The 13,447-nt window shown below is 61.0% G+C and overlaps 2 protein-coding genes across 7 annotated transcripts in view; one reads left to right on the forward strand and one right to left on the reverse strand.

Annotated features, from left to right (window-relative positions):
• TTLL3 (tubulin tyrosine ligase like 3) overlaps nucleotides 1–6,307 on the forward strand; it is a 30,301-nt gene extending 23,994 nt beyond the window's left edge. For 3 of the 6 annotated variants that reach the window (XM_062200409.1, XM_062200410.1, XM_062200414.1), the window contains 3 exons: nucleotides 3,769–4,180; nucleotides 4,790–5,016; nucleotides 5,136–5,529. In XM_062200409.1, the coding sequence (XP_062056393.1) occupies nucleotides 3,769–4,180; nucleotides 4,790–5,016; nucleotides 5,136–5,375 (879 nt within the window). In that variant the 3' untranslated portion in view covers nucleotides 5,376–5,529. Of the gene's footprint in view, nucleotides 1–3,768; nucleotides 4,181–4,502; nucleotides 4,619–4,789; nucleotides 5,017–5,135; nucleotides 5,530–6,227 lie in introns of those variants that run through there. The other 3 variants (XM_062200411.1, XM_062200412.1, XM_062200413.1) reach the window with 3 other exon arrangements.
• Nucleotides 6,308–8,237: 1,930 nt separating this feature from the next.
• Nucleotides 8,238–13,374, reverse strand: RPUSD3 (RNA pseudouridine synthase D3). Its single transcript, XM_062200338.1, has 9 exons — nucleotides 13,274–13,374; nucleotides 12,944–13,050; nucleotides 11,673–11,717; nucleotides 11,436–11,535; nucleotides 10,802–10,909; nucleotides 10,639–10,723; nucleotides 9,418–9,541; nucleotides 9,075–9,214; nucleotides 8,238–8,455 (listed from the first exon to the last, which is right to left on the reverse strand). Exons 1-9 carry the CDS (start codon nucleotides 13,372–13,374, stop codon nucleotides 8,246–8,248), a joined length of 1,020 nt encoding a protein of 339 aa, XP_062056322.1. The 3' UTR covers nucleotides 8,238–8,245.
• Between the last annotated feature and the right edge of the window lie 73 nt (nucleotides 13,375–13,447).

Genomic DNA, 13,447 nt, shown 5'->3' on the forward strand with positions numbered 1-13,447 from the left:
AGGCGTCTGCACCCTGGAGGTGGTCTCCCTGTGGCTGTGCAGTGAGGGGTCTGTGCCCTGGAGGTGGTCACCCTGTGGCTGTGCAGTGAGGGGTGTGCGCCCTTGAGGTGGTCTCCCTGTGGCTGTGCAGTGAGGGGTCTGCGCCCTGGAGGTGGTCTCCCTGTGGCTGTGCAGTGAGGGGTCTGCGCCCTGGAGGTGGTCTCCCTGTGGCTGTGCAGGGAGCGGTCTGCGCCCTGGAGGCGGTCTCCCTGTGGCTGTGCAGTGAGGGGTCTGCGCCCTGGAGGTGGTCTCCTCTCATCAGTGCAGTGAGGGGTGTGTGCCCTGGAAGTGGTCTCCCTGTGGCTGTGCAGTGAGGCGTCTGCAACCTGGAGGTGGTCTCCCTGTGGCTGTGCAGTGAGGAGTCTGTGCACTGGAGGCGGTCTCCTCTCACCAGTGCAGTGAGGGGTGTGTGCCCTGGAGGTGGTCTCCCTGTGGCTGTGCAGTGAGGGGTCTGCGCCCTGGAGGTGGTCTCCCTGTGGCTGTGCAGTGATGGGGTCTGTGCCCTGGAGGCGGTCTCCCTGTGGCTGTGCAGTGAGGGGTCTGCGCCCTGGAGGTGGTCTCCCTGTGGCTGTGCAGTGAGGGGTGTGCGCCCTGGAGGTGGTCTTCCTGTGGCTGTGCAGTGAGGGGTGTGCGTCCTGGAGGTGGTCTCCCTGTGGCTGTGCAGTGAGGGGTGTGCGTCCTTGAGGCGGTCTCCCTGTGGCTGTGCAGTGAGTGGTGTGCGCCCTGGAGGTGGTCTCCCTGTGGCTGTTCAGTGAGGGGTCTGCGCCCTGGAGGTGGTCTCCCTTTGGCCGTGCAGTGAGGGGTCTGCGCCCTGGAGGTGGTCTCCCTGTGGTTGTGCAGGGAGGGTTCTGTGCCCTGGAGGTGGTCTTCCTGTGGCTGTGCAGTGAGGCGTCTGCGCCCTGGAGGTGGTCTCCCTGTGGCTGTGCAGTGAGGGGTCTGTGTGCTGGAGGTGGTCTTCCTGTGGCTGTGCAGTGAGGGGTGTGCGTCCTGGAGGCGGTCTCCCTGTGGCTGTGCAGTGAGTGGTGTGCGCCCTGGAGGTGGTCTCCCTGTGGCTGTGCAGTGAGGGGTGTGCGCCCTGGAGGTGGTCTTCCTGTGGCTGTGCAGTGAGGGGTGTACGTCCTGGAGGCGGTCTCCCTGTGGCTGTGCAGTGATGGGGTCTGTGCGCTGGAGGCGGTCTCCTCTCATCAGTGCAGTGAGGGGTCTGCGCCCTGGAGGTGGTCTTTGTGGCTGTTGAGTGATGGCGTCTGTGCCCTGGAGGTGGTCTCCCTGTGGCTGTGCAGTGAGGGGTGTGGGTCCTGGAGGCGGTCTCCCTGTGGCTGTGCAGTGATGGGGTGCGCCCTGGAGGTGGTCTCCCTGTGGCTGTGCAGTGAGGGGTCTGCGCCCTGGAGGTGGTCTCCCTGTGGCTGAGCAATGAGGGGTGTGCGCCCTGGAGGCGGTCTCCCTGTGGCTGTGCAGTGAGGGGTCTGTGCGCTGGAGGCGGTCTCCTCTCATCAGTGCAGTGAGGGGTGAGCGCCCTGGAGGTGGTCTCCCTGTGGCTGTGCAGTGAGGGGTGTGGGTCCTGGAGGCGGTCTCCCTGTGGCTGTGCAGTGAGGGGTCTGCGCCCTGGAGGTGGTCTCCCTGTGGCTGTGCAGTGAGGGGTCTGTTCTCTGGAGGTGGTCTCCCTGTGGCTGTGCAGTGAGGGGTCTGCGCCCTGGAGGTGGTCTCCCTGTGGCTGTGCAGTGAGGGGTCTGCGCCCTGGAGGTGGTCTCCCTGTGGCTGTGCAGTGAGGGGTCTGCGCCCTGGAGGTGGTCTCCCTGTAGCTGTGCAGTGAGGGGTCTGTGCCCTGGAGGTGGTCTTCCTGTAGCTGTTGTGATGGGGTCTGTGCCCTGGAGGTGGTCTCCCTGTGGCTGTGCAGTGAGGTGTCTGTGCCCTGGAGGCACATTGAGAATATCTGCGGGCTCTGTAGACGAACCCAGCATCACGTGCACCCCTACCCATCTGCGGCTGCTCAGGGCAGAGGGTCTCGCCCTGCAGGGGGTCTCCCTAGTGGCAGTAGCACTCAGCTTCTGTTGAGGTCGGCTGCAGGGAGGGGCCAGCTGACCACGTGACCTTAGTGGCCTCCTCTTTGTTAAAGTTACTTATAACATTTTTTTAAAGATTTTATTTATTTATTTGAAAGAGTTATGGATTAAAGGGAGCAAGATACAGAAAGAGATCTTCATCCACAGGTTCACCTCCAGATGACCGCAATGGCCAGGCCAAAGCCAGGAGCCAGGAGCTTCATCTGGGTCTCCCGTGTGGATGGCAGGAGCCCTAGCACTTGGGTCATTTTCCACTGCTTTTCCCAGGCCATCAGCAGGGAACTGGGCTGGAAGTGGGCATGAACCGGCGCTCGTGTGGGATGACGGCAGAGCCAGGGGAAAGGTCCCACTGTGGAGCAGAGGTGTCTTGCAGAGGCATGGGCTGCCAGGGGCCCCTGCCCCTAGAGGTGGTTCTGTGGCCTGTGCACCTGCCTTGTCCCATGACCAGTTGTCCTCTGTTGGCCCTCATTGCTGATTGGCTTTCATTGTTAGGCCGGCATTAATCAAGGCGCACAACTGGCCCCGGTTGGTCTCTAGTTGTCCGAATCTGGGATGCCTCTGGAGCGTTCTCCACCACTCGGGTCTTGGAAGGGACCCAGCAGTTGTTTGTAGAACTGTCCCATGCTCTGCATTGATGCGATTGGTTCTTCGCGGTGGTGTTGCGCTTGGTGTTGTATTGTCTGGACGTCCTGTAATGTAGATGCTAGGTCAGACAGCTTGCTGGAATTCGGATTGGATGTTTTTTGTTAGAGCGTCTCCTGATTACTGGTGTGAAACTTGACTGTGGGCTAAGGTAGCAGCTGCCAGATCTCACTGTGATAAGCTGCACCCTTCCCTTTGCAATTATTAATTACACTGTAAGGTGAGATTTAGGCCTTATGCAAATTATGGTGTCCTGCCATGCTTTTCACCTGGTTGTTTTGATACAGTTTTGGTTCTTGCCTGTTCAAACAGTAAGGTTCTAATTCTGTAGGTACCTTCTCTGTTGGTTGAGACCCTTCTGCACAGGTGAGCTGGGGTTCTGGGGTGCGCACGCAGCCGGGTTTGTAACCGGCTCCCCGGTGTTGCGGTGTTTAGAGAGATTTCAGTCAGGAGCCCCTGCTGACACTGTAGACCCCTCAGGAGGGCCCCAGGCCTGAAGGAGGCTGCTAGCCAGGCCCAGTGGCCGCTCCTGGAACCTGGCCGGCTTAGGGGAACTTTAGACGGTAGGGAGCACTTCCCTCTGCCCCGCCAGTCAGCTGCTTGCTGTCTGCAGGCTGCCTTCTTTAAAGCCCTCAGCCTCTGCTCGCTGTGGCTTGGGCTCAGCCGTCACTCCAAGGACTCCAAGCCCCTGACCTGTCTGGCATCCTTACTGAGCTTCTCTGTAGGAAGCTGGCCCTCGGCAGCGAGCCACAGGCACTTGGGAGGGCGGTGGGAAGGATGGTGCCGGGGGTGGCCTGGCCAGGACTGCGCCGTTCATCCCGCTTAAGCAGCCCGTGGGGCTCTGTGATTCTGGACACCGCAGTGGGTCTCCTGGGCTGGCACCTCCCTGTGCCTCGGCCCAGATGTTTCCGTTTCCGACCAGATGCTTCGGAAAAGTTCTGCACTCATTTCTGCCCTGAGTCCTGCTGGGCCGTGAGGTACCGGTGCCGTGGGCTGAGCGGGCCCCGTCTCGTCTGCTTGCCCACAGCCCGTCGTGGAGGTGCCCCAGTATGTGGGGACCCGGCTCCTGGTGGAAGGCTGCACCATCAAGAAGCCCCTGGCGATGTGTCACCGGCGGGTCAGGGTCCGCCCGGCTCTCCCTCACCTGCCGACTCAGCGAGGCGCTGGGGAAGGCAAGGACTCTTCTAGGAACGCTGCTGGGCCCAGAAGCCAGGGACACGCTGAGAAGCCGGACAGCACGTCCACCACCACGGTCCCCGGAAAGGGGAAGAAAGGCAAGGCGAAAAGTGCCGCCGCCCTGGCCCACCCCCGTCTCCGGAAGTGGGACCCCTCCGGCTCCAGGATGGGCTGCATTTTCACCATGACCTTTGATAGTGGAGACAGGCAACCCCACCCCCTGGACAGATTGCCATTGAGTCCGAAGAACCCCCAGGCCCTGGGTAAGACTGTGCTCCCCAAACACCCCAGTGTCCTGCTGTCCAAGCCCTGCCCCTGCCAAAGAGCCTGCAGTAAGAAGTAAAAGCCACCACTCGCAGAGCCTGCTTTCTAGATATTTCCAGCAGCCAGATGAGCAGTGTCCCTCCAGCCCGGGCACCCCCAGGTGGTTACACAGGAGCCAGGACTCACTGACAGACTGCGCTCTCCCCCAGCCCAAGCTTGTCTCCCCCGGGGCACTGCCCTTCCTCAGGGAGGGAACTGGTACTGATCGAGCACCTAGCAGCCATGCTGCCCCCACCCAGCCAGCCTCCTTTGTCCTCCCAGCAGCCCAGCAAGGTGGGTGCTGCTACTCCCGTTTTCCAGCTGAGGGATCAGGAAGTTTAAGGAAGTTACCCGAGGTTGCACAGCTCAGAAGGGGCAGAGCTGGGATGCAGACCCAGGTCTGTTGAACTCCAAACCCTGTGTTCTTCCCCTTGTCTCTGGAGAAGGACCCGGGAGGGCTCTGTCTGTGCTCGCCCCTCCCTCTGCCCCACCCTCCACACCCTCCTTCTGGGGCAGCTGGTCAGCCCAGGGCCTCCCAGCCCTCCTCAGAGCTTCCCTTGCTCCCACAGCCCCTTACCACCTCCCCAGCCTCCACATCCAGGCCCGGCTGCCTTCTCCCCGTGTGCTCTGGCCCCAGGGGCGGGGTCTCAGGCTGCACTCCCACAAGCTGTTGGGCTCTAAGGCCCTGTCGACCACAGGCAAGGCCCTGACGACTCTACCTACGGCCAAGGTTTTCATTTCCCTCCCACCCAACCCTGAGCTCAAGCTGGCACCCGGCGTCCTGAAGCCAACAAAGGTGGGCCTTGAACGGTGACTGCCCCCTGGTGGGCAGTGCCAGCCCCGGGGCAGGGTGGGAGGGCCGCTCTCCAGACGGATTCCTGATCCTCTCCCTCTCTTCCCTCCTTTCACACCGAGGCTGCTGCTCCCCGGCGCCTTCAGAGCCCCCGTCCTGGAAGGGCCTTGTGGCATCTGCCGTTTGACGTCGGAGCCCTCCCTGATACCCACAGGAAGGTCCAGGCCAGACGCGGTGACAAATCCAAGGCCAAGGCGTGCCCCATGAAGCAGCTAGGCCTCCCAGAGCCCCTGTCCCTTATCAACACCTTCGGGGGGCTGAGGGGCATGGGAGATATGCGGCTAGGGAAGCCCCTGCTTTGATCCCACTTGCCCCCCGTCCTGGGTCCAGTGCCAAATAAAAGGAGCAGGTGAAGTGCTGTGGGCTCGGCTCTGCTGCCGTCAGGGAGCTTGGAGCAGGGGGCTCGGCTCCGCTGCCGTCGGGGGATGAGGAGCAGGGGGCTCAGCTCCACTGCTGTTGGGGGGCTCGGCTCTGCTGCTGTCGGGGGGGCCTGGAGCAGGGGGCTCGGCTCTGCTGCCGTTGGGGGGCGAGGAGCAGAGGGCTTGGCTCTGCTGCTGTCAGGGGGATGAGGAGCAGGGGCCTCGGCTCTCTTCTCCAGGGTCAGAGCAAGAGCTGGGCCAACTCAGCAGCTCTCCCTCGCGGTAAGGCCCACAGCTCCCACCGAGTGACAGACCCGGGCCTCCCTCTCGGATTTGCAGGGGGCAGAGCGGGAACCTCTATGTTAGAGGAGACAGTCTGGAGGGAGATGGGGCTTGCCCACGACCGTGTGGCAGTGAGCGGGAGGCAGGGACGCACTTCCAGAACAGTCAGATGTCAAGTCCCCAGCCCCAGGGGACAGATGAGATGGGCCACACTGTGTGGGCGTGGGAACACTCACAGCAGGAGACACAGGGGAAGTGGGTGGGCCTGACCATGCCTCAGCCAGCAGCCACTGTCACCTAAAATAGCCAACAGACCACATCCTTGTGGGAAACAGCAGTGTTTTCCAGTTGTCTGTTCAGTGGCGGTCCCCGAGACAGCCTCTGCCTGGAGCCTGGGCTCTGCCCTCAGGAGAGTCAAAGCAAGGACCTCGGAGGTCATCCTGAATGACACGGGCAGGGCAGAAGAGAAGTCGCGAGGTGTGGGACGGGCAGACTGCTCTCTCATCTTCCTAGGGGCCTGGCTGGCTGGAAAATTAACTTCCACACAACAGCTTAGCAGGAGCGCGGAGCACAGGGAATTACTTCAGCTTTAGGCAGCACGGAGTCCTGGTGAAAGATGAGCCGAGAGGCTGAGTCGGGCGCGTACGAAGCAGACTGCGTGTACAGTGTGAGGGAGCAGCCACCTGTGGAGGCTTCAGACGCGGGACAAGCTGACGTCCCCTCCCGGCGCGGGATGAGCACTCACACGGAATCTCAGCTCCTGCTTCCAAGAAACAGTGCCATGGTCGAGCAGTCCTTTTGCACCTGCTGGTTTCCAGGCCAGTGGGCCAGGGCAGAATATTCTCAGCGCTCTCAAAGGCCAGATGAAGATGGGGGCCAAGGTGGGAGCCATGCGAGCCCAGGGACACAAGGAGTCACTAGAAAATCCTAGATTCTCCCAGGAGCCTCCTGTGGGAAGTGGTCCTGTTGCAGCCTTGACTTTGGACTTCAGGCCTCGAAAAATGAGTATGTATTTCCAGGTGTTTTTTCATAAGGCTTATTTTTATTTATTTGAAAGGCAGAGTTATGGAGAAATGCTGAAAGAGAACTCTTGGCCAGCAGTGCAGCTCACTAGGCTAAATACTCCACCTGTGGTGCTGGTACCCCGGGTTCTAGTCCCGGTCAGGGCGCCGGATTCTGTCTCGGTTGCCCTTCTTCCAGGCCAGCTCTCTGCTGTGCCCTGGGAAGGCAGTGGAGGATGACCCAAGTGCTTGGGCCCTGCACCCCATGGGAGACCAGGAGGAAGCACCTGGCTCCTGGCTTCGGATCGGCACAGCATGGGCCATAGCGGCCATTTGGGGGGTGAACCAATGGAAGGAAGACCTTTCCCTCTGTCTCTCTCTCACTAACTGCCTGTCAAAAAAAAAAAAAAAAAAAAAAGATTTAAAAAAAAGAAAAAGAAAACAAAGAGAGCTCTTTCCATCTGCTGGTTCATTCCTGGAATGGCACAAGGGCCTGAGCTGGGCCAGGCTGAAGCCAGGAGCGTCATGTGGGTCTCCCACATGGGTGCAGGGGCCCAAGCACTTGGTCCATCCTGCACTGCCCAGGTGCATTAGCAGGGAGGCTGGATTGCAAGTGGAGTGGGTGGGGCTCAAACCCATCAAAAACATGGGACGCTGGTGTCACAGGTGGTGGCTTACCTGCTGTGCCACAACACCAGCCCCATATCATCATTCTTTAAATCACAGAAAGGTTTTAGGAGCTCAGTTCGTCTCGTATAGTTCAGTTTTTACAAAACATTATTGGAAAGGCCAAGAGAGACCTTCAATTTGTTGGTTCACTCCCAGTTTTCTTCAACAGCCAGGGTAGGTGCATGCCCGACAGCAGCCAGCAGTTCACTCCAGCCTCCCACCTGGGAGGTGAGAACCCAAGTTCCTGAGCCGCCTCCCAGGGTGTGTATTAGCTGGAGGTGGGATCAGAGCGAGAACTTGAGCCCAGGGACTCTGATACGAGCTGTGTGCCAACCATTGCTCCAAATGCCTGTTTCACATGTTTTTTTAAAAAGTAAAATACCTACTATCTCTGCTTACGAGGTACCTAGACCAATCAATTTTAGACAGAAGGAATGGGGCAGGGGAAATGGGGAGTCAGTGTTTTAACAGGCAGCGTTTTAGCTCTGCAAGACATTTCTGGAGGTGGATGTGGTGGTCGCATGAGAATGTGAGTGTACTCTGTCACAGAATGACCTGACAGTGGAAACACGGTAAAGTTTTGTGTATTTTACCACTATTTTTTTTTTTTTTAATCTAATATCTCCTCCCGGCCAGGATCAGGGAAAACCACTGAAAAAGGCATTCCCGCGTGGCAGAACGCATGGTCCGTGACCAACCCTGCAGCAAACCCTCAACAGCATACCACGAGGTAGGAACTCTGATTATCTCAAGTCCAGGGAGAGGGCCAGGCTCTGACCTTGGGACTGGAAGACCTCGGAGCCCAGGGCCTCGGTGCGTGCTCTGCAGCCTGGCCGCAGCCACGGGCCCACCCCCAGGGCATCAGGAGCAGAGGAGGGACTGCTGCTGGCAGAGTCCCAGGCACTGCAGTGTCCTGGAGAAATAGGGGGGCAGGGGGGCCAGGAGCTGGGTGGGGGCATCCCCGGGCCTCGTGCCTGGGAGGAGGAGACGGTGTAGGTGCAGGTGCAGAGGCAGCTGGGCAGCCTGTGAGGGGGTCAGCTGGAGGCGTCGGAGGAGAGCTCCATCCAGGACCTGGGGTGGGTGGGGCAGGGCAGCCTGAGTACGAGTTCCAGCCAGGACAGCACCCAGCTCCAGCAGAGATGGGGGTAAGCCTACCACTCCCTCCCTCCCTCCATGACCTGAGCTTTTACTCATTCATTTCCTGCCTCTTCTCTCTCACATACTCACGCACACAGGCACTCCCACTGTGGCTAGGGGCTTGCCAGTCACATCCCGGGCACACATGATGTGTGACTGAGCCAACGGAACGTGAGCCAAAGACTGCGGGCCACTTCTAGGCCGTAAAGCCCCCCTCCACGCGAACCTACCTACAATGTCTCCCCTCATCTCGCTGGGTCAGCAGTAGCCCATGTCCCCCAGTAACTGCTTGGAGCCAAACCCACGCCCATTCATTGCATTTGACATGAGAGGGAAGTGACAGTGTTGAGACTCTGGAGTTACTGTTTGAGCAGAGGAATCCCAGATTCAAAGCGTGGCAGAAGGAGAAGGGTGCCAGCAACCAGTCACCGACTGAACAGAAGGGTGGAATGAATCCCCCAAGAGCAGTGTCGCTCGCCCGAGGTCACATGGCAAAATAGGAGCACAGCCCCCAGCCCCAGCCCCGGCGGTGCAGGCAAGTGGGCGTCCCTACCTGTTTCTGGGGCTTGGTGCTCTCAGCTGGCAGCAGAAAGCGCTGGCCTAGGACGGTGCCCACGCGGGCCGAGTGCACGTGGTCCCCGAGCACAGGGCAGAGCTGGAGCGTCATGTGCACCTGCAGTTGCCTGGGGAAGCCTGGGCAGCAGGAGAGACAGGGTGGAGGGTGGGCAGCTGCCTTTGCGGGCCCACAGAACCGTGCCTCCCCTTTCCTTTGGAGAAACACCACCCCGTTCTTAGGTCCCGTGGGCCTGGTCACCTGTGCCCTTGGAGTCCATCAGATCTCCCCCTGGCCGCCCCAGCCAAGTTCTGCTCCAACAGCTGGCTGGGGCTCCACCCACCTGTCAGAGGCTGCAGCTGGACGAGGGCACAGCTGGAGCCCGTGGCCACCACACGGAAGTGGCTGAGGGTCCTCTTGACACTTGCTAGGACGTCCCTCCGGGATGGGGGCTTCACGGGAAGGACCTGTGATGCCAGCCAAGCTGAGCCGGGCTTCACCCAGATCTTCCCTTCCCGACACCTGCCTAAGGGGACAGGAGAGCCGGCCTCCCGGACCTAGCCCCTGACTGCTTGTCAGTGTGGTACACCTGGGGGCCCTCTCTTCCCTGTGAGTGTGATACATCTGGGGGGACGCCTCCTCTGTGTGATCCACCTGGGGGGCCCCTCCTCTGTGTGATCCACCTGGGGGGACGCCTCCTCTGTGTGATCCACCTGGGGGCCCCTCCTCTGTGTGATCCACCTGGGGGGACGCCTCCTCTGTGTGATCCACCTGGGGGCCCCTCCTCTGTGTGATCCACCTGGGGGGACGCCTCCTCTGTGTGATCCACCTGGGGGCCCCTCCTCTGTGTGATCCACCTGGGGGGACCCCTCCTCTGTGTGATCCACCTGGGGGGACCCCTCCTCTGTGTGATACATCCGGGGGGACCCTCCTCTATGTGATCCACCTGGGGGGACCCCTCCTCTATGTGATCCACCTGGGGGGACGCCTCCTCTGTGTGATCCACCTGGGGGGACGCCTCCTCTGTGTGATCCACCTGGGGGGACGCCTCCTCTGTGTGATCCACCTGGGGGGACCCCTCCTCTGTGTGATCCACCTGGGGGGACGCCTCCTCTGTGTGATCCACCTGGGGGGACCCCTCCTCTGTGTGATCCACCTGGGGGGACGCCTCCTCTGTGTGATCCACCTGGGGGCCCCTCCTCTGTGTGATCCACCTGGGGGGACGCCTCCTCTGTGTGATACATCTGGGGGACCCCTCCTCTGTGTGATCCACCTGGGGGGACCCCTCCTCTGTGTGATACATCCGGGGGGACCCTCCTCTATGTGATCCACCTGGGGGGACCCCTCCTCTATGTGATCCACCTGGGGGGACGCCTCCTCTGTGTGATCCACCTGGGGGGACGCCTCCTCTGTGTGATCCACCTGGGGGGACGCCTCCTCTGTGTGATCCACCTGGGGGCCCCTCCTCTGTGTGATCCACCTGGGGGGACCCCTCCTCTTCCCTGCCTGTCAGTGCGAGACATCTCGAGGACCCCTCCTCCACGCTGCCCACGTGCTCACTCACGAGATCAATCCCATCAACGCGCTCCAGCTTCAGCACTGCCTGGATCTCTCCCTCGGGTGTGGCTGGGATCCCATCAGTGACGGCCCTGGGACAGGGGCGGGAGGAGGTCTCCAAGCTGCTCCCGGAACCCTCCCCACGGCCCTAGGACTGCCACACCTCTCACCAGTAGGTGGCTGTGGGTCTGTGGGCTCTCCGTGAGTGCGTGAAGAACTTGTGCAGACGGCTTGCTGTCTGGGGACAGCTGGAGAGGAGTACAAGCCCAGAGATCTCCCTGGAGGAAGGGGATCAGTCACACAAACTCCCTTGGGCTCAGCCCCAGACGTGAGACCCCAAGCAGCAACACTGACCTAAGGCCAAACAGTAACGCCAGGACCATAGGCCAGACGTCCTCCTGACCAACAAGGCTACATAGGTGACCGTGCTGCCCGTTCTCCCTGGCCCCCAGGGAGCTCGGAGCCCGTGTTCCAACACCGAGCACCAAGTGCTGCGTGTCTACCGTGACAGTCCCCCAGGAAACTGATCTCTATGAACTCAATCAGATCCCCTACAAATACGCAGGTGAATCTGCAGAATTTCAGAGATATTTCTTCTCCGACGCCATCTCCAACTGATGGTAGAGACGGAACACCGAGGATCGACTAGTAATGCCTGCGTGATGCCTGCACAGTGAGCACAGTACTGGTATCCACGTTCCGCACTCGCAGAGTGACGCTGCAGAGGCTCAGACACCTCACGGTCTCGGCCTGCTCCTGCTGCAGGTGGACGCCTGCCCCCACCCTCCTGTCACCCCCACTCACTTCCCAGGTGCCTGGACGACCTGCAATTGCGACTCCCCAAGCCCCAGGGACCTGCTCAGCTCTGGCAGCACCGAGAGCAAGGTCAGCTCTCCTGGTTTTCCTGGAAAGAGACAGGAAGGTGCAAGGTGCTCCCACAGGCCCAAGCTCCGTCCCACAGCTCCCCTCCTCTGCCCTGCGCCCCCCTCAGACACGCAAACCCCCTCTCCCTGCATGCCCTTCCGTGCGCCCTGGCCGTACCTGTCACCGGCAGACCCTGTGGCTTGTTGAGTGTCACCAGAGGTCCTGAAACAACACGAACACCAAATGCAGAAGCCATGGTGCACGTTAGCGCTCGGTCCCAAAAGGACCTGCAGACGTGAGTGCTGGGCCCGCACATGCTCCAAGCCCACTGCCACCGTGGCCTCTGCACGTGCTGTGCCCTGTCCCGGATCCTGAGGCCTGTCACGTCACGACACAGAGCAGCCTGGCTCCCCAGACTAAGGCCGTGCCCCCCACACAGCCGTGTCTCCGTAACGGCCCGGTGTGGGTCATGCACAGCACTGACCACTGGTCACTCCCTCACTCAGTTTCTGAGTAACCCTGCTCAGGGTGGGACCCACAGCTCTCTCAGCATGGCGTAGCCTGCCGTGAACACAGCCCATGATCGGCACCTGAGGAAATGAACAAGGCACCAAACGAAGAAATGGGTTTCCCTGAAGCCACACAGCAAGCTGACCCCTGAACGTACGTATGGCTGACTCCAGAGCCTGTATGTGGGGCTGGCGTTGTGGCACAGCAGGTTAAGCCGCTGCCTGCAATGTGGAACCCCACATAGGAGTGTGGGTTCAAGTCCCAGCTTCTGTCAGTGTGCGTGGAAAAACAGAAGATGGCTCAAGTACCTGGGACCCTGCCACCCACGTATGAGACCGGGATGGAGTTTCTGGCTCCTAGCTTTGTCCTGGCTTAGCCCAAGCCATTACTGACAACTGGGGAGTAAACCAGCAGACGAAAGAGCATCTCCCCCCACCCCCATCACTCTGCATTTCAAATCTAAAAAGCAGAATCATCAATAATGTGCAAATCCTGTTTGTTTTTTAAGATTTATTTATTTGAAAGAATGAGTACTTCCATCCATTGGCTCATTGCCCAAACTGGCTGGGCCAATCCGAAGCCAGGAGCCAGGAGCTTCTGGGTTTCCCACACGGGTGCAGGGTCCCAAGCGCTTGGACCATCATCCGCTGCTGCTTTCCCAGGCCACAGCAGAGCTGGACCGGAAGTGGAGCAGCCGGGATGCGAACGCGCGCCTGGCGCTGCAGGCAACAGCTTTATTGGCTCCTTCCCAGCACCAGGCCCTAAAGCTCGTGTTTTGTGCATCAATAAACTACTTGACTATTACAGCGATTGCAGTCCCGGAGTGCCAGCCCCGCAAGGCTCTCTACACACCTGCACTCTGCCCTCCTACCACTGCCGCCCCTCCAGCGCCCCAGCGGGCGGCACAGCCAGGCTGCGGCCTGTGCCTGCAGCCTCACCTCTCCGGTCCAGCACGGCCGCCCCCAGCACGTCCACCAGCTGCTCCCGGCTCAGGGTCTCGGACGGCGGCAGGCCCGGGAAAGGCTGGTCCCCGACGGGCCGCGACCTGCAGAGGATGCGGCTGAGCGGCAGGGCGTCGCTCACCTCCCCTGACGCCCGCGTTCCGGCCCTCCCGCGCCTGCCGCCTCCGAGCACCCGGACCGAGCTCCCCGCGTGTCCACGTCCCGCGGGGCCGCACTTCGCAGCCGAGACTCGGGGCGAGCCGGGACGCACGATCGCGACCCCGCCCCAGCCTCCCTCCTACACAAAGCAGGGTCTGTGGGAATCACCGGGCCTCGGCGCCAAAGCCTGCATCCTGGGTCGCCGCACGCGCCCCTGTCCATCGCCGCCAGCCGCCCCGGACGCGGCCCAAGGCCCGGGTGCCGCTCATCGCCCGAGCCGGGACAGTGCGCGTGCGCGCCCGGGAGGCGGCCCCGCGGCCCCTCGCCGCGCGCTGATTGGTC

The sequence above is a fragment of the Lepus europaeus genome, chromosome 9, assembly GCF_033115175.1.
Source record: "Lepus europaeus isolate LE1 chromosome 9, mLepTim1.pri, whole genome shotgun sequence".
Lineage (NCBI taxonomy): Eukaryota > Metazoa > Chordata > Mammalia > Lagomorpha > Leporidae > Lepus > Lepus europaeus.

Bases quoted from the DNA above. Each gene is read 5' to 3' on its own strand.
- RPUSD3 (XM_062200338.1), bottom strand. From the start codon at position 13,374: ATGAGCGGCACCCGGGCCTTGGGCCGCGTCCGGGGCGGCTGGCGGCGA. The intron at 13,051-13,273 runs GTGATTCCCACA...CATCCTCTGCAG, and splicing joins GGCTTTGGCGCCGAGGCCCG to GTCGCGGCCCGTCGGGGACC. The intron at 10,724-10,801 runs GTGAGAGGTGTG...CCCCTGTCCCAG, and splicing joins AGACCCACAGCCACCTACTG to GGCCGTCACTGATGGGATCC.